This window comes from Canis lupus, chromosome 7, assembly GCF_003254725.2.
Source record: "Canis lupus dingo isolate Sandy chromosome 7, ASM325472v2, whole genome shotgun sequence".
Taxonomy (NCBI): domain Eukaryota; kingdom Metazoa; phylum Chordata; class Mammalia; order Carnivora; family Canidae; genus Canis; species Canis lupus.
The window spans coordinates 53,054,345-53,075,260 of NC_064249.1; the positions used below are offsets into that span (position 1 = coordinate 53,054,345).

The window sequence follows — 20,916 nt, forward strand, 5'->3', positions numbered from 1 at the left end:
CCAGAAGATCAATGACACAATGACATCAAAACATAGTAACGTCTATTTTTAAAAATTGTTATACCTCTTATGTAATAATACATTTCATATAAGATTTTATCTCACCTGGCCAGTTCTTTAATTAAATTTGCAATGCGTCTTTTGTCTTCCAGACATAAATCCTTCAATGATGCACTCTTTATTCCTCCTCTGCAGAAATTCTGATACAAAACAAAAGAAGCTTTTGGTTAACTTTTGCTAAAAACAATTTTTTAAGACTTTTTGAGAAATCTCTTAAAATTAATACAGGAGGGGGGCTCCTGGTTGGCTCAGTCAGTTAAGCATCTTCCCCTTTAGCTCAAGTCATGATCCCAGGGTCCTGGAATCAAGCCCTGCATTGGGCTCCCTGTTCAGCAAGGAACCCGCTTCTCCCTCTCCTCCCTGCTTGTGCTCTCTCTCTCTTTCTGTCTCTTTCTCTCTCAAATAAATAAATAAAATCTTAAAAACAAAATTAGTACAGGAGGTAAAATTTCTCAGATATCTTTTCTCTGTTGGAACACTCTTTACCTGTTTCATTCAAAACCCTACCATGATTTCAAAATAGGCTAAGAAACTGTCTGTCCAGCAGGAGACATCATAAAACTTACATAGAGAAACACATAGAGAAATTTTCATAAAGAACACAAAAGGTAGAAATGTCCCCACTTAAATACAAGAGAATATTAAGGAAACAACTCTCCCTTGATGATTATCACAAACAAACACCTAATGGAAGATATTAAGAACTTTTCCTAGGCTATACAGGCCCCAGGGTGCTTAAAAGTACATGAAGGTTGGCAGCAGAGGCACTGGTTTCTATGTTCTTGATATATCCTAAAGTTCATACCAATCGGTACTAGATCAAAGAAAGAGTAATATCAGCCAACACATGACTAATGTTTACTGCATGTCAGGAACATTTTAAGTACTTTATACCTACTAACCCATCTCATCTTTACAACAAGACTATTAAGTAGGTATTATTTCTATTTACAGTGAGGGTACATCTTGCCTGGGATTACAGCAGTTAAAGTAGCAGAATCAAGACTCAAGCACAAGTTCCAGAGTATGTGCTCTCAACCACTGAACTATCTCATCTCTTGTGTTATAAAAAGTTCTCCTACTACTTGAACTTCATTAAGAAGGGTCTTTAAAGAGATGCCTGGGTGGCTCAGTGGTTGAGTGTCTGCCTTTGGCTCAATGCATGATCCCAGGGTCCAGGATCGAGTCCTGCATTGGGCTCCTTGCGGGGAGCCTGCTTCTCCCTCTGCCTGTCTCTCTCTCCCCCTCTCTCTCTTTGTCTCTCTTGAATAAATAAATAAAATCTTTAACAAAAAAAAAAAAAAAGAAGGGTCTTTAAAGCAATGAAACTCAGGGAGTCACAGGAAAACTAGAGGTAACATGTAATTGGAAGGAACCCTTGGCATCTGTACAACCACAAAGTAGGTTAGTCCAAATTCTTCAGATAGCCAAGGACAATCCAAGACCTCTAAAATGAGTCCTGGAAATACTGATAGCCAAAGATGGGAAAGACAGGGGAGAAAAAGGAAATGGAAAAAAGGAGATGGTAAAAAAATAAAACAAGTTTGATTTTGGATATGGTCAACTTAAGATGCCAGAAAGATAGCCATATGGAAATGTTCTGGCAGGAAGTTGGAAATGTGGGTCTAGCTCTCAAGTCAGAGTAAAACATAAAGATTTAAACTTCAACCATAAAATATTATGGATGATATTTAGATTTTTATTATTTTCTTTATACTTCTGTTTTAGTTTTTTTTAAGTTAAGAAATTAGATTTTAAAGATCATCTATGAATCCAAGATAATAAATTAAAATTGGTATTTGAAAGGACAAGAAGAGAATCAGAAGGATATAATATTGTGGCAGAAAAAAATGTTTCAAAGAGTACAGTGTTAACAGTGCTAATGATCAAAAAAGCTACACAGAATGTGGAAAGAAGTCATTCAATTTGGCAATGGGAAAAGTTGCTGAAAACACATGAGAAGACATCTGAGTGGTGGTGCAGCGAGTAAAAGAACAAGAGAAACTCTTGCACATGAGCAAGAATTTCAGCAGCATTATGTTTAACAGAACATCCTTGAAAATACAAATGTTTGTCAATTAGAGAATAAACTATAGCATATTTACACAATGGAATTCTGTAGGAACTGGTTGTTATGCTATTTAGTGACTTTCATCTTCAAACCTACCCTTCTGAGCCCTCGGGTGTGGTCCTGTGGCTCAGACCCTAGAAAAGTCACTTCTCCTTTGCCAGATGACTCTGTTAAAATCTGCCAATAGGACGAACTAGAGGGAGACCAGAGGTTCAGAAGAAAAGACACAGTCCTTCCTCTTCACATCTTGTTCCCACTAGTGTCACCTCTGCCAGAGTGTGCCCTGGCAAGGACAGTTGATTCCTGTTTGCAATTTTCCCAGCCTTGGCAGAACCAGGCTTTAGCATGTCTCCTTGGGACAGCAGTACCAGTTAGGCTGATTCCCAATCAGCAGCAGTCCAAGTTCCAGCTGTAAAGGGCCTCTCCTCCAAGCTTCTAAGTTTTAATAAATCCAATTTGCTCTGGCTGTCTTCCTAGTCCCAGAGATGGGAGTTGTTTCTTGAAGTTACTACCAATCATGATATCTTAGTGTTCTTTTTTTTTCTTTCTTTTTTTTTAATAATAAATTATTTTTTATTGGTGTTCAATTTGCCAACATACAGAATAACACCCAGTGCTCATCCCATCAAGTGCCCCCTCAGTGCCCGTCACCCATTCACCCCCACCCCCCACCCTCCTCCCTTTCCACCACCCCTAGTTCGTTTCCCAGAGTTAGGAGTCTTTATGTTCTGTCTCCCTTTCTGATATTTCCCACACATTTCTTCTCCCTTCCCTTATATTCCCTTTCGCTATTATTTATATTCCCCAAATGAATGAGAACATATAATGTTTGTCCCTCTCCGATTGACTTATTTCACTCAGCATAATACCCTCCAGTTCCATCCACGTTGAAGCAAATGGTGGGTATTTGTCGTTTCTAATGGCTGAGTAATATTCCATTGTATACATAAACCACATCTTCTTTATCCATTCATCTTTCGATGGACACCGAGGCTCCTTCCACAGTTTGACTATTGTGGACATTGCTGCTATAAACATTGGGGTGCAGGTGTCCCAGCATTTCATTGCATCTGTATCTTTGGGGTAAATCCCCAGCAGTGCAATTGCTAGGTCATAGGGCAGGTCTATTTTTAACTCTTTGAGGAACCTCCACACAGTTTTCCAGAGTGGCTGCACCAGTTCACATTCCCACCAACAGTGTAAGAGGGTTCCCTTTTCTCCGCATCCTCTCCAACATTTGTGGTTTCCTGCCTTGTTATTTTCCCCATTCTCACTGGTGTGAGGTGGTATCTCATTGTGGTTTTGATTTGTATTTCCCTGATGGCAAGTGATGCGGAGCATTTTCTCATGTGCGTGTTGTATCTTAGTGTTCTATTTGCGGTTTCTGTTCTCCAGCACCAATTTAACAAGTCTTTATATTAAATATTCTTAGTTTTAAAAAAATGACTAAACCCTGACTGAAGTATCTGTGAAATGAAATGACATATAGTGGGTGACTGGGAGCTCAGTTGGTTAAGCGTCTGACTCCTGGTTTCAGCCCAGATCATGATCTCATGTGAAGTGAGATCAAGCGTTGAGTCAGGCTCCACGCTTAGCAGGGTGTCTGCTTGAAGATTTTTCCCTCTGCTCTTCCCTTACCTCTTTCTCATTCAAATAAATAAATAAATCTTTAAAAGAAAATAGAAATGACATATAACTATATAAAACTTAAGTAAATCTCATGAACATAATGTTAAGCAAAAAAAGCAAATGATGCAATACACATAGAAGGAGCTTATTTATATAAAGTTCCAGCATCAGGCTCCCTGCATGGAGCCTGCTTCTCCCTCTGTCTATGTCTCTGCCTCTCTCTCTGTGTCTCTCATGAATAAATAAATAAATTTAAATAAATAAATAATAAATAAAATTCCAAATATATATAACACCGAACATTGTTTAGAAACCAATTATGTATTTAGACTATATTGGACAAAGGTTGGTAAACTACAGCTTCAAGCCAAATCTGGCTCACTATTTTTGTAAATAAGGGTTTATTAAAACACAGCCATGTACATTCATTTACACATCAACTTATATATGACTCTTCACACTACAGTGGCAGAGTTGAGTAAGTGAGACAGAGACCACTTAGTTCACAAAGGCTAAATATTTACTACCCGGCCCTTTACAGGAAAAGTCTGTCAACTCCTAACATTAAAAAAAAAAAAAAAAAAAGAAAGAAACATAAAATTCAGGATGGGTATTACCAAAGTAGATGACACAGTAAGGGAAGGACATACCTCTACAGCCACTTGGCTTATGATAAAATCATTGCAATTCAGTGGGAAGAAGAATGGTCTTCTCTAGAAATAGTGCAGACCAACAGACTGTCAGTATGGAAAAATGAACTGAACTAACTTAACACCATACCCATACTAATTCCTGATGAATAATGGATTTCACAGTGAGGAGTGAAACAATGTGGCTTCTAAGAGAGAGAACCTGCTGCCAAGAGTGTAGTTGCCTAATAGCCTCACCTACCTAACTACTGTCATACCTTTTGGTCCACTGTGGTGGTCACAAAACTGCCAATCACTAGAAACACCAGAGGTACTAGAACTGAGCAATTTTGTTTGATATGACATCCTTAAAGAACAATATTCACTCTGGGGTTTCCCATTAGCCTGAAAGACACTACCTCAGACCACAAGACAGTATGAAGTGTGAAGTTTTCCCTAGTCAATTTTTCTTCTTTCTTTCTTCTCTCACAGATGCCAGGCCTGCAATAAAATCCTAAGACTCTCCTTGTCTATTCCTGTTCACTTTACTCTCTATCTTTGTCAGCTTTTCCTCTATTAAACCTCTTCCATTTTTACTTTCATCTTAGTATCTATTTCCCAGAAAACCTGAGTTGACATCATTACCATTCTGAAAACCTTAATGAATTAAGGACCTAGCTATTGAACATCAATGGCTACAAAGATCACATACAGAAAAACCACAAAGACGTTATGTTCTCTGAAGAAAAACATATACAACATCTAGTTTTGAGAGAAAAATGCATACGCACATCCCCTCCTCACACACACATCATTTCTAGTTTTGCAACAAAATAAATACACACATACACAACCCCTACATTCCACCTCCAGGCAAAAAGGAGTAATAGGAACCACACTTACCCCAATGCCTAAAACAACCAAAAAAACTAGCAAAATATGTGATAAAGCAGTTCTCAAATGCTGGACAGCAGGCAACACAGGAAAGTGATCACTGAAAGAGGGGAACCAAATAAGGCAAGCCATGTAATCATCCTAGCTAAACTGCTTCTGGAGTTTTCAGGGTGCATTTTGGGGAAACCCAGATGGGAGTCCAACAATCTCCCCAAGTTGAGAAGATAGAGCTGGGAGTCCAGGACAGCCAAAGTGTCTAGAGTTTGAGGAAAAGAGTAATGGAGAGGATAGAGCAGCATGGAATGAGAGCTCTAGGGATCTGCAGATGGTTCCCTGCACATCAACCACCAAGTACTGGTGAGCATTTGTCTATGAGGAAATCCACCAAAAGCCAGGGAAAGAACAACTCAGAACATAATAGTTTCTGTAGCTAATGCAGTGCCAGGAATAGTCCATGTTCCAACCAGCCAAAGTGGAAAATCTCATAATTTAAAGGGGCATCAGAAAGAGTCCTCAAAAGGGCACTGCCTACCGTTGGCAAAATTAGCCCCGTATTAAAAGCTGCCTTGGTATTACCTTTAAAAGTTTAAATCCAAACTTTAAAAAGATCAAACTACTCCCAAATAACTTAGTCTCAGAAAAAAAAGCTCAATTAATTATAAAAATACAAAATATCGAGAACTCAAAAAAAAAAAAAAAAAAAAAAAAGCATGATCCATACTGCCTGGGGGCATCCAATAAAAAACAACCAGACAGGTAAAGAAGCAGAAAAATGCGATATATAATTAGAAAAATTACTCAATTACAAAAATTACTCAATTTAAATCTCTCTCTAAATAACTCAGATGATAGGGATGCCTGATGTCTCAGTGGTTGAGCATCTGCCTTCAGCTCAAGGTGAGGACCCAGGTCCTGGGATCAAGTCCCACATCGGGCTTCCAACAGGGAGATTGCTTCTCCCTCTGCCTGTGTCTCTGCCTCTCTCTCTGTGTGTCTCATGAATAAATAAATAAAAGTTTTTTAAAAAAACACCTCAGATAATAGAATTATAAATAAGAACATTAAAATAGTTATTTATATTCCATATGTTCAAGAAACTAGAAGACTAGCAGGTTAAGTAGAGACATGAAATATATAAATAAGAACAAAAGATCGAAGTTGAACTTCTAGAGATAAAAACATTGTCTTATATAAAAAATATACTGAGAGGAGGAGGGGCAAGATGGCAGAAGAGTAGGGTCCCCAAGTCACCTGTCCCCACCAAGTTACCTAGATAACCTTCAAATTATCCGGAAAATCTATGAATTCGGCCTGAGATTTAAAGAGAGAACAGCTGGAACGCTACAGTGAGAAGAGTTCGCGCTTCTATCAAGGTAGGAAGACGGGGAAAAAGAAATAAACAAAAGGCCTCCAAGGGGGAGGGGCCCCGCGAGGAGCCGGGCTGAGGCCGGGGCGAGTGTCCCCAGGAAAGGAGAGCCCCGTCCCGGAGACGCAGGAGCTGCACCAACCTTCCCCGGCGGAAAGGGGCCCGCAGGGAGTTAGAGCAGGACCCCAGGAGGGTGGGATGCCCTCAGGCTCCCTGGGACACTAACAGACACCTGCGCCCCGGGAAGAGCGCCCTGAGCTCCCTAAAGGGCTGCAGCACACAGGGCGGACCGGGAGCAGCTCGGAGGGGCTCGGGCGGCGGCTCCGCGGAGGGGGCTGCCCGGCCGGGATTGCGAATCCAACAGTGCAGGCCCCGGAGCACAGGGCGCTGGGACACAGCCCAGGATCCGACCTCCCCCGGTGACAGGCAGAGGCCGGGAGGGCCCAGGACAGCAAGGACGCTCCGGCCCGAGCTGAGCAGATCAGCAGCCCCGCCCCGAAACATCCAGGCCCTGCAGACTGAGAGCACCGGAGTTACTGTGGGAGCTGAATCCAAGGCTCCAGAGCTGGCCCCGCCACTGGGGCTGTTCCTCCTGGGGCCTCACGGGGTAAACAACCCCCACTGAGCCCTGCACCAGGCAGGGGGGCACAGCAGCTACCCCAAGTGCTAATACCTGAAAATCAGCACAACAGGCCCCTCCCCCAGAAGACCAGATAGACCGACAAGTTCCAGGGGAAGTCAAGGGACTTAAAGTATGCAGAATCAGAAGATACTCCCCCGTGGTTTTTTGTTGTTGTTGTTGTTTGTTTTGTTTTTTTTTCCTTTCTAATATTTTTCCTTCCCCCACCCTGTTTTACTTTCTTTCTTTTTCTTTCTCTTTTTCTTTTTTTTCTTCTTTTTCTTTTTTTGTTTTCTCTTTTCTTTCCTTCTTTCTCTCCTCTCTTTTTCTCCTTTTCCCAATACAACTTGCTTTTGGCCACTCTGCACTGAGCAAAATGACTAGAAGGAAAACCTCACCTCAAAAGAAAGAATCAGAAACAGTCCTCTCTCCCACAGAGTTACAAAATCTGGATTACAATTCAATGTCAGAAAGCCAATTCAGAAGCACTATTATACAGCTACTGGTGGCTCTAGAAAAAAGCATAAAGGACTCAAGAGACTTCATGACTGCAGAATTTAGAGCTAATCAGGCAGAAATTGAAAATCAATTGAATGAGATGCAATCCAAAGTAGAAGTCCTAACGATGAGGGTTAACAAGGTGGAAGAACGAGTGAGTGACATAGAAGACAAGTTGATGGCAAAGAGGGAAACTGAGGAAAAAAGAGACAAACAATTAAAAGACCATGAAGATAGATTAAGGGAAATAAACGACAGCCTGAGGAAGAATAACCTGCGTTTAATTGGGGTTCTCGAGGGCGCCGAAAGGGCCAGAGGGCCAGAATATGTATTTGAACAAATCCTAGCTGAAAACTTTCCTAATCTGGGAAGGGAAACAGGCATTCAGATCCAGGAAATAGAGAGATCCCCCCCTAAAATCAATAAAAACCGTTCAACACCTCGACATCTAATAGTGAAGCTTGCAAATTACAAAGATAAAGAGAAGATCCTTAAAGCAGCAAGAGACAAGAAATCCCTGACTTTTATGGAGAGGAGTATTAGGGTAATAGCAGGCCTCTCCACAGACACCTGACAGGCCAGAAAGGGCTGGCAGGATATATTCAGGGTCCTAAATGAGAAGAACATGCAACCAAGAATACTTTATGCAGCAAGGCTCTCATTCAAAATGGAAGGAGAGATAAAGAGCTTCCAAGACAGGCAGGAACTAAAAGAATATGTGACCTCCAAACCAGCTCTACAAGAAATTTTAAGGGGGACTCTTAAAATTCCCCTTTAAGAAGAAGTTCAGTGGAACAATCCACAAAAACAAGGACTGAATAGATACCATGATGACACTAAACTCATATCTCTCAATAGTAACTCTGAATGTGAACGGGCTTAATGACCCCATCAAAAGGCGCAGGGTTTCAGACTGGATAAAAAAGCAGGACCCATCTATTTGCTGTCTACAAGAGACTCATTTTAGACAGAAGGACACCTACAGCCTGAAAATAAAAGGTTGGAGAACCATTTACCACTCAAATGATCCTCAAAAGAAAGCAGGGGTAGCCATCCTCATATCAGATAAACTAAAATTTACCCCAAAGATTATAGTGAGAGAAGAAGAGGGACACTATCTCATACTTAAAGGATCTATTCAACAAGAGGACTTAACAATCCTCAATATATATGCCCCGAATGTGGGAGCTGCCAAATATATAAACCAATCAATAACCAAAGTGAAGAAATACTTAGATAATAATACACTTATACTTGGTGACTTCAATCTAGCTCTTTCTATACTCGATAGGTCTTCTAAGCACAACATCTCCAAAGAAACGAGAGCTTTAAATGATACACTGGACCAGATGGATTTCACAGATATCTACAGAACTTTACATCCAAAATCAACTGAATACACATTCTTCTCAAGTGCACATGGAACTTTCTCCATAATAGACCACATACTGGGTCACAAATCGGGTCTGAACCGATACCAAAAGATTGGGATCGTCCCCTGCATATTCTCAGACCATAATGCCTTGATTAGAACTAAATCACAACAAGAAGTTTGGAAGGACCTCAAACACGTGGAGGTTAAGGACCATCCTGCTAAAAGATGAAAAGGTCAACCAGGAAATTAAGGAAGAATTAAAAAGATTCATGGAAACTAATGAGAATGAAGATACAACCGTTCAAAATCTTTGGGATGCAGCAAAAGCAGACCTAAGGGGGAAATACATCGCAATACAAGCATCCATTCAAAAATTGGAAAGAACTCAAATACAAAGCTAACCTTACACATAAAGGAGCTAGAGAAAAAACAGCAAATAAGATCCTACACTCAGGAGAAGAGAATTAATAAAGATTCGAGCAGAACTCAACGAAATCGAGACCAGAACTGTGGAACAGATCAACAGAACCAGGAGTTGGTTCTTTGAAAGAATTAATAAGATAGATAAACCATTAGCCAGCCTTATTAAAAAGAAGAGAGAGAAGACTCAAATTAATAAAATCATGAATGAGAAAGGAGAGATCACTACCAACACCAAGGAAATACAAACGATTTTAAAAACATATTATGAACAGCTATACACCAATAAATTAGGCAATCTAGATGAAATGGACGCATTCCTGGAAAGCCACAAACTACCAAAACTGGAACAGGAAGAAATAGAAAACCTGAACAGGCCAATAACCAGGGAGGAAATGGAAGCAGTCATCAAAAACCTCCCAAGACACAAAAGTCCAGGGCCAGATGGCTTCTCAGGGGAATTCTATCAATCGTTTAAAGAAGAAACCATACCTATTCTCCTAAAGCTCTCTGGAAAGATAGAAAGAGATGGAGTACTTCCAAATTCATTCTATGAGGCCAGCATCACCTTAATTCCAAAAGCAGACAAAGACCCCACCGAAAAGGAGAATTACAGACCAATATCCCTGATGAACATGGATGCAAAAATTCTCAACAAGATACTAGCCAATAGGATCCAACAGTACATTAAGAAAATTATTCACCATGACCAAGTAGGATTTATCCTGGGGGCACAAGGCTGGTTCAACACCCGTAAAACAATCAATGTGATTCATCATATCAGCAAGAGAAAAACCAAGAACCATATGATCCTCTCATTAGATGCAGAGAAAGCATTTGACAAAATACATCATCCATTCCTGATCAAAACTCTTCAGAGTGTAGGGATAGAGGGAACATTCCTCAACATCTTAAAAGCCATCTACGAAAAGCCCACAGCAAATATCATTCTCAATGGGGAAGCACTGGGAGCCTTTCCCCTAAGATCAGGAACAAGACAGGGATGTCCACTCTCACCACTGCTATTCAACATAGTACTGGAAGTCCTAGCCTCAGCAATCAGACAAAAAAGACATTAAAGGCCTTCAAATTGGCAAAGAAGAAATCAAACTCTCCCTCTTCGCCGATGACATGATACTCTACATAGAAAACCCAAAAGCCTCCACCCCAAGATTGCTAGAACTCATACAGCAATTTGGTAGCGTGGCAGGATACAAAATCAATGCCCAGAAATCAGTGGCATTTCTATACACTAACAATGAGACTGAAGAAAGAAAAATTAAGGAGTCAATCCCATTTACAATTGCACCCAAAAGCATAAGATACCTAGGAATAAACCTCACCAAAGATGTAAAGGATCTATACCCTCAAAACTATAGAACACTTCTGAAAGAAATTGAGGAAGACACAAAGAGATGGAAAAATATTCCATGCTCATGGATTGGCAGAATTAATATTGTGAAAATGTAATGTTACCCAGGGCAATTTACACGTTTAATGCAATCCCTATCAAAATACCATGGACTTTCTTCAGAGAGTTAGAACAAATTATTTTAAGATGTGTGTGGAATAGAAAAGACCCCGAATAGCCAGGGGAATTTTAAAAAAGAAAACCATATCTGGGGGCATCACAATGCCAGATTTCAGGTTGTACTACAAAGCTGTGGTCATCAAGACAGTGTGGTACTGGCACAAAAACAGACACATAGATCAATGGAACAGAATAGAGAACCCAGAAGTGGACCCTCAACTTTATGGTCAACTAGTATTCAATAGAGGAGGAAAGACTATCCATTGGAAGAAAGACAGTCTCTTCAATAAATGGTGCTGGGAAAATTGGACATTCACATGCAGAAGAATGAAATAAGACCACTCTCTTTCACCATACACAAAGATAAACTCAAAATGGATGAAAGATCTAAATGTGAGACAAGATTCCATCAAAATCCTAGAGGAGAACACAGGCAACACCCTTTTGAACTCGGCCTCAGTAACTTCTTGCAAGATACATCCACAAAGGCAAAAGAAACAAAAGCAAAAATGAACTATTGGGGCTTCATCAAGATAAGAAGCTTTTGCACAGCAAAGGATACAGTCAACAAAACTAAAAGACAACCTACAGAATGGGAGAAGATATTTGCAAAAGACGTATCAGATAAAGGGCTAGTTTCCAAGATCTATAAAGAACTTCTTAAACTCAACACCAAAGAAACAAACAATCCAATCATGAAATGGGCAAAAGACATGAACAGAAATCTCACAGAGGAAGACATAGACATGGCCAACATGCACATGAGAAAATGCTCTAAATCACCTGCCATCAGGGAAATACAAATCAAAACCACAATGACACCAGTTAGAATGGAGAAAATTAACAAGGCAGGAAACCACAAATTGTTGGAGAGGATGCAGAGAAAAGGGAACCCTCTTACGCTGTTGGTGGGAATGTGCACTGGTGCAGCCACTCTCGAAAACTGTGTGGAGGTTCCTCAAAGAGTTAAAAATAGACCTGCCCTACGACCCAGCAATTGCACTGTTGGGGATTTACCCCAAAGATATAGATGCAATGAAACGCCAGGACACCTGCACCCCGATGTTTATAGCAGCAATGGCCACAATAGCCAAACTGTGGAAGGAGCCTTGGTGTCCATCGAAAGATGAATGGATAAAGAAGATGTGGTTTATGTATACAATGGAATATTACTCAGCCATTAGAAACGACAAATACCCACCATTTGCTTCAACGTGGATGGAACTGGAGGGTATTATGCTGAGTGAAGTAAGTCAATCAGAGAAGGACAAACATTGTATGTTCTCATTCATTTGGGGAATATAAATAATAGTGAAAGGGAATATAAGGGAAGGGAGAAGAAATGTGTGGGAAATATCAGAAAGGGAGACAGAATATAAAGACTCCTAACTCTGGGAAAAGAACTAGGGGTGGTAGAAGGGGAGGAGAGCGGGGGGTGGGAGTGAATGGGTGACAGGCACTGGGGGTTATTCTGTATGTTGGTAAATTGAACACCAATAAAAAATAATAAAATAAAATTAAATTAAATTAAATAATAAAATAAAATAAAATAAAATAAAATAAAATAAAATAAAATAGAAATAAATAAAATAAAATAAAATAAAATAAAATAAAATAAAAATATACTGAACAAGATCAGTGGCAGATTAGACATTGCAGAGGACGATTAATGATTGAAGACAAAGCAATATAAACCATCTATAGATAAACACAGAACAACAACAAAACTGGATAAAAAAACAGCAAGAAGCTGTGATAAGTAGCCTAATATTTGCTTCAAAATATATCCTCAGAAAAAGTTGAGGGGACATAATATTTCAACACATTATGGCCAAAAATGTTCTCAATTTTATGAAAACTACAAACTCTCAAATCCAAAACAAATTCCAACTAAAGACACATTTAGAAAATTAGTTCAAGGCATACTATAATCAAATTGCTTGAAATTAGGGATAAAAGGAAAATCCTAAAAATAGTTTAAACTCACATACTAAACATAAAAGAATAGAAGGACAGCAGACTTCTCAAAAACAGTGAAACCAGGCAACGATGCAATGACATCATTCAAGTACTAAAGGGAAAAAAAACTCTCAACTGAAAATTCTATAGCCAGTAAAAACCAAAGTGAAACAAAGACTTTATCAGACATACAAAAGCCAAAATATCCATTTCCAGTGTACCTGAACTATAATAATGTTACAGAAGTACTTTAAGCAGATGGAGAAATAACAAGGATATCAAAAGGAAAACAAGTGAAAAGGTAACCACAAGGGTAAATATAAAAGGCTTTTATTGAAGGGCACCTACATGGCATAGTCAGTTAAGCGACCCACTCTTAGTTTTGGCTCAGGTTATGATCTCAGGGTCATGAGATCGAGGCTCACATCAGGTTTCCCGCTCGATGCAGAGTCTGCTTGAGATTCTTTCTCCCTTTCCCACTCATGCTCTCTCTCTAAAATAAATAAATCTTTAAGGGCAGCCCGGGTGGCTCAGCGGTTTAGCGCCGCCTTCAGCCCAGGGCCTGATCATGGAGACCCAGGATCGAGTCCCACATCGGGCTCCCTGCGTGGAGCCTGCTTTTCCCTCTGCCTGTGTCTCTCTGCCTCTCCTTCTCTCTGTGTCCCTCATGAATAAATAAATAAAACCTTTAAAAAAAAATAAAAAATAAATAAATCTTTAATAAAAAATAAAAATAAATAAAAGACTTTTAATTATTTGAACCTCTTTAAAACACAACTGAAATAAAAGGAATCCAAATCATAAAGGGAGATATATCTCTATTCACAGATGGCATAATTATATATAAAAAAAAATAAGAAATTCACCAACAACTATTAGATTCAAACTAATAAGTGAATTTAGAAAGATTGTAGGATACAAAACCAGTAGATAAAATCAACTATATTTCCATACACTAGCAACAAATAACCCAAAGATAAAGAAAACAATTCCATTAATAATGGCATCAAAAATATAAATATTTAGAAATCTTTAGAAATAAACTGAACAAAAAGAACACAAGATATGTACACTTAAAACTATAAAACACTGCTGAAAGAAATTATAGAAGAATACATAAATGAAAAGCTATCTCATACACCATATTCAAGGACTGGAAAAATTGGTACTATGTAGAGTACTCTCCAAATTTATCTAAATATTTGCTGCAATTGCTATCAAAATTCAGTCTGACTTTTGAGAAGAAATCGCTAAGGTGATTCTACAATCTCTAAGGAAATTGAAAGGATGTAGAATAGCCAAAATCTTTAAAAGGAAAACCAAAGTTGGGGATCCCTGGGTGGCTCAGCAGTTTAGTGCCTGCCTTCCGGCCCAGAGCATGATCCTGGAGTCCCATGATCAAGTCTCAGTATCAAGTCCCACATCGGGCTCCCTGCTTGGAGCCTGCTTCTCCCTCTGCCTGTGTCTCTGCCTCTCTTTCTCTCTCTGTCTCTCCTGAATAAATAAATTAAAAAAAAAAAAAAAAAGGAAAAGAAAAAAAGAAAACCAAAGTGGAGGACAATCAGGAAATCATTTCCTGATTTCAAAACATAATCCCAAACAATAATTAGCTTGGTATTGGCATAAAAATAGAAATGTTAATCAATGGAATAGAATTGAGAGTCTACAAATAAACACATTTACATGGTTAAGGGATTTTCAACAAGGGTGCCAGAGCAATCAAAGGGAAAAGAATAACCTTAACAAATGATGCTGGGACAAGTGGATATCCAAATGCAACAGAACAAATTGAGCTACATACAAAAATTAAATCAAGATGTATCAAAGACTAAATGTAATACCTAAAACTATAAAACTCATAGAAGAAAATATTGGTGTAAATGTTTCAGAACTCGGATTAGGCAATGAGTTTTTAGATATGACAGCAAAGCACAGACAACAACTGAAAAAAAATTGATAAACTGGACCTCGAAATTAAAACTTTCATGCTTCAAAGGACACCAATAAGAAACTGAAAGACAATGCACAGAACAGGAGAAACTATCTGCAGATCATATATCTTATAAAGGATTTGACAATGGAATGTATAAAGAACTCTTAACTTCCGTAAAAAGACAACCAATTGATAAGGATCTGAATGGACATAGCTCTAAAGAACATTATATATAAATGGCCAAGAAGCACATGAAAAAATGATTATTATAAGTATTAGGAAAATACAAATCAAAACCACAATGAGATACCCCACTTCATACTCTCTAAGATGGCTATAATAAAAAAGATAGCTCTAAAGTGTTGGTGAAAATGTGGAGAAACTGGAATCCTCATTCATATATTGCTGATAATATATAAACTGGAATGGCCATTTTGGCAGTTCATCAGAAGGTTAAACAGAATTACTATATGACCCAGCAATTTTACTTCTAGGCACAACCAGGAGAATTGAAAATATATATCCACACAAAAACTTGTATGTGAATGTTCATAGCACCATTATTCATATAGCCAAAAAAACCTAACAACCCAAAAGTCCTTCAACTGGTGAACAGATAAATATACACTCAGCCATAAAAAGTAATGAAGTAATAATACAGGGTACAACATAAATAACTTTGAAATCATTATGTTAAATGAAAGAAGACAGCCACAAAAGGCCACATATTATAGGATTCCATTTACATGAAATGTCCAGAATAGACCAATCTATAAAGACTGAAGTAAAAAACAAAAAAGAAAAAAAAAGACTGAAGTAAATTAGTGGTTGCTAGGAGCCAAGATGAATAGAAAATGGGAAGTGACTGCTACTGCATATGGAGTTACTTTCTGGGGTGATGAGAATATTCTGGAATTACACTGTGGTGATGGATCCACAATTCTGTGAATACATAAAAAAAATAATGAATTGTACATTTTAAGATGGTAAATTTTATGATATGTCAATTACAGGTAAATTTGGGGGGAAAAAGGAGTTACTATTAAAGCAAAAGTAACAACAATGTATTGGGGTTTACTTATAGAAGTAAAATATATGACAATATCACAAAAGTCAAGACACAGACTATTAGGGGCACCGGGGTGGCTCAGTGGTTGAGCATCTGCCTTTGGCTCAGGTCATTATCCTGGGGTCCTGGGATGGAGCCTGCATCAGGCTCTCCACATGGAGCCTGCTTTTCTCTCTGCCTACGTCCCTGTCTATCTCTCATGAATTAATAAATAAAATATTTTTTTAAAAAGACACAGACGGGGATCCCTGGGTGGCTCAGCGGTTTGGCGCCTGCCTTTGGCCCAGGGCGTGATCCTGGAGTCTGGGGATCGAGTCCCGCATCGGGCTCCCTGCATGGAGCCTGCTTCTTTCTCTGCCTGTGTCTCTGTGTCTCTCTCTCTGTGTCTCTCATGAGTAAATAAATAAAATATTTTAAAAAAAATAAAATAAAATAAAATAAATAAAAAATAAAAAGACAGACTGTTGAAAGGTCCTCAAAATTATAGGCAAAGTGGAAAATAACTTAAAATAGGCTGTGTTAAGTTAAAGATATATATTATAATTCCCAAAGTTAGTGAAATAGCCCAACAAAGAATTATAGTTAACAAGCCAACAGATTCATAAAAAATATGATGGACTTAATCCAAAAGAAGGCTATTGTTCAATATAAAATACACCTTTTATGAGAAAACATTTTCAATTTTGATAAGATCTTGCAAATTCAACTACTATTCACATCCCAGTATAAGGTGGGTACAATGGGGATACAAGTAACAAACTAGGCCTTTTGGGCAAATCACAGTTAAATCCCATAAACTACTAAACATAATAATCACTAACAAACTAAATATTGGAAATGTCATCAAGAACATGAACCAGGGATTGAAAAGCATTTTCTAGAAAGGGGTTCAATAGTAAATATTTTGGCTTTGTGGGCCAATAGCACTATGGTAGCAACTCTACCATTAGAATACAAAAGCAGCAATATTATTAAAAGAATAAGCGTGACTGTGTTCCAATAAAATTTTATTCACAAAACAGGCAGCCAGCAAATTGGGCCTATAGGTCATAGATTGTCAAACCCTGATTTAACCTTAACAAAAAGTAAAGTAAAACAAACCTATCAGATAAAGCACATGTAGCAAAGGAATGCACAGATACTAATACAAAGGCAAATAAGAAGAGGAAATCAATGACTGGGCTATAAAGAGTCTTTATGATACTTTTAAAGTGAAGGAAATAATAATAATAGTAATGCAGAGAAATTTTAACAAAGTTTCTTTCTTATATATAAAGGTTTATCCATCATCATCTAACAAATTCACAAGAACAAAAATCATAAAGCACACTTAATAAAAGAAAAAATGGTTGTCAATTTGATTTACTAACTTCATATAGATCAGGATGTAGGTCTTTTGAGACATACTAAGAAAATAATTTTTTTTAACTAAGGCTTAAGGCAAGCCTAGACATTTTAGAACAAAACCTCAAGTATCCTAGAATCCTCTGTACCTTTTAAGATTGCTTGTAGATTATTTAACATTCTTTCTTCTACCCTTACCTATGGGTAACTTGTCAGCACAGACAAATCACTTATTAGTCAGCATTTATAAAGATTGGAGAATAATGGCAAAAAAAAAAAAAAAAAAAAAAGGGAAATTACTGACCTGGTCATCTACTGAATCTCCTGCACCTTTTAAAGACTCCATGGAGACTGAAGCAGCAGTAACCCTGGAAGTCTTAAGTTTAACATCAGCTTTTGGACTTAACTTGTGTCTTGATTTCGTACTTTCTTCTGTAGAAATTCCTAAGGATTTACATCAAACAAAATATCAAAGTTACACTTCATTCTCTTAAACTCACCCCATGAAGCTCTTCCCTGACATCCTTCTATATGCGATCTGAGGGGGAAAACTTACTTTATAAACTTCATTTTAAACCTCTTAGTAAATAATGAATCATGAGAAGTTTATGTTTGGAATACATTTAAGATTCAATTGAAATATTTTTAAAAGGTGATGTGAAAATTTATTAGTCACATTAAAAGCAATAAATTACAACATACAATACATACCTTAATGTAAAGGAAATTAAAAATCTGATTTTTAATTTAATTAGGGTACCTTCAATGGCTCAGTTTTACTATTCATTTAGTAATAACCAGTAAGCTTTAAAGAGTCTATCACATAAACCTTATATCAAGAAGTTTCCACATTTTTCTTTGAAATACAAATTTAGGCTATTATTCATAATACAAAAAATAAGAACTCTTGCTTTTTAAGAGATGAATATTCTATAATTCATCAAAAGCTCACTTGCCTGACCAGCCCCTAAAATAAGGCAAACCTCAGTAAGGTGTAACGACATTTTTTTTTTTTTAAATTAGTTTCCAATGGTTTGTTCTGCATCTAATTATACCTGCAAAGTGGTCCTACTGTTTTATTTTCTCCTGACACTTAAGAGGCAGAGGAAGCTTACCAAATTTATACTGAAAATCATACCTGGAACATAAACTATTGATTGTTCTTCATCAGAAACTATGAAGAAGGACATGAAGGAAAATACTAGAAAAGATCATCCAATATCCAAACGCTGCCTCTATTCTGTACTTCTGTTATAATTCCTAATTTCTTTCGACCTGGGAATGTATAACAAACTTTTAAAAACAAAACTAGAAAGGAATACACGTGAAATAAATGTAGCAAAATTAATAATCTTTTAAAGTTCATCTTTACATATTCACAATTATATATTTTGTAAAATTTTTGGAAGCCCTTATTCCATAAAATTTTTATCCATGCTTATCACAAGTGAGATACCCTACCCTACAAATTCTGTTAAGTTCCTTTCATTTCCTTTCCTTTCATAGACAAGGATTTAAATGCTCGAGTTTGTTTATTATTGGAGAACCAACAAGTTATTTTAGGTATGAATAAATAATTTCAAAATGAGCTTTGGCTTTGAAGAACACTGTTTGAGGGCAAGTCAATCATGCAAACACAAAGGTTTTATTCTTCTGCAATGCATTTGTGAAATGTCCCAAGAAACCCTACTATTTAACAAATGGAAGAAATTTAACTTTTGGGGGGGGGGGGCGGGTAGGGAGAATCTTAAGCACGCTCCATGACCAGCGTGGAGCCCAAAGTGTGGTTTGATCTCACAACCCTGAGATTAGGATTTGAGCCAAAATCAAGAATCCAACAATTAACAGATTGAGGCACTCAGGTGCCCCGAAGGTGGAAGAAATTTAAGACAAAAAGAACTATTTTGAATTTCAAAAGAAATTTAGAAAGGCTAAGATCATACTACTGCTATAGAAGAAGAACCAATATAATAAAAAAGCTTTCTTTTCAGAAGCAAAATTTTGTTCACAAGTCTATCTAATAAATTGGGGCACCTGGGTGGCTCAATTGGTTAAGCATCTGCCTTTGGCTCAAGTCATGAACCCAGGGTCCTGGGATCCAGCCCCACATTGGCCTCCTTGCTTAATGGAGAGTCTGCTTCTGCTTCTGCCTCTGCCCCAGCCCCTCCCTTCCCCTCATGCTCTCTCTCTGGCTCTTGCTTTCAAATAAATGAATGAATGAATGAATGAATAAATATTTTTCTTAAAAAAAAAAAGAATTCTAAATCCAGATATGTCCCCAATTTAATAACCTTCTATTAGACCTTTAGGGAGTGTCTAAACATTTTTTTTCCAAATGACTTAGAAAATTCCAGTTTTCTGTTCCTTTATAAAATGCTTTCTTTTCCAAGATTTCTAGACAAATTAATTATTTAAAACTTCCTTATAAAACAGTAGATTTAATAACATATTCAAAAAGTCAATATATTTCAGTTCAGGACCAACTCCAGCTATAGAATTTTTTCAAGGAGTGCTGATTATAAATGCCTAGAATCCCTATAAGAATTTAAGGAATACAAAGATGGTGCTACTGTCTGAGCTGCCAGATGATTTCTAATAGTTCTGTGCAGCAACACACATACTATCACAGATTCAAGATTTTGGCTAATTAACTAGTATCCCTAAACTTTAAATTTCCTCAGACATTAGGCATGGAGCTTAGATAATTTTATGGGGCACATAAGACAAGAAACAAAAATTAGACCCCACTAGTCCAAGGAAAGTGATAGTAGGTAACATTAGAGCAGAGAGAGAATTTATAAATTCGCTGGCACCCAATCTAAAAAAAAGCTTTATAAAATGAAATTGGGCAGGCTCTTCAACAGCAAACACCAAGTCATTTTCTTTGAATATCCCTTGGGACTACCAGACACAGGTGCTCAATTAATATTTAATTATTTGCTGTTGGAGATATACACATGGGAAAAGGTACCCAAGGGAAAAAAACTCATGCTGATTCAACACAAGCTCCATTTGGCAGTGTCTTCAATTAGAAGATACATTAGTGATGAATTTACAGAATATTCTCCAAAGTTGACCTAAGGAAAGGCCAACTTAGTTGAATTCTGGGAAATACACTACACTTCCCTACAATATTCACAAAGAAGACTTGACTGCTCACAGCTGAAACAGAGCAGCCGCTGAGGACCCAACTCAGCTGCACCTTGATTTGGAAGCTCATCAAGAATTTTATTTTTTTAAAGATTTATTTATTTGAGGGGTAGGGGTTAGGGCAGAGAGAGACACTCCAAGCAGGCTTCACACTGAGCGCAGAGCCCTATGTGGGGCTCAATCTCAAGACCCTGAGAACACAACCTGAGCTGAAACCAAGAGTCAGATGCTTAACCAACTGTACCACCCAGGTGCCCCAAAAAGCTCATCAAGCACTCAATACTTTCTCCTCTCAAACCTGATACAACTTCCCACATCCTTACTCTTGAGCTAGTAACTTTGCTTCTTATTTAGGAAAAACAAACTGTA

The 20,916-nt window shown here is 37.8% G+C and overlaps 1 protein-coding gene across 19 annotated transcripts in view; it reads right to left on the reverse strand.

Moving 5' to 3' along the window:
• The window catches only part of KIAA1328 (KIAA1328 ortholog), a 373,028-nt gene that overhangs the window by 346,355 nt on the left and 5,757 nt on the right, over window positions 1–20,916 (reverse strand). For 10 of the 19 annotated variants that reach the window (XM_025429035.3, XM_049112695.1, XM_025429033.3 and 7 more), the window contains 3 exons: window positions 18,536–18,672; window positions 17,702–17,841; window positions 106–200 (listed from right to left, as the gene is read on the reverse strand). In XM_025429035.3, coding sequence (XP_025284820.1) covers window positions 106–200; window positions 17,702–17,841; window positions 18,536–18,587 — 287 coding nt within the window. In that variant the 5' untranslated portion in view covers window positions 18,588–18,672. The remainder of the gene's footprint in view (window positions 1–105; window positions 201–17,701; window positions 17,842–18,535; window positions 18,673–20,916) is intronic. The other 9 variants (XM_025429037.3, XM_049112696.1, XM_049112702.1 and 6 more) reach the window with 2 other exon arrangements.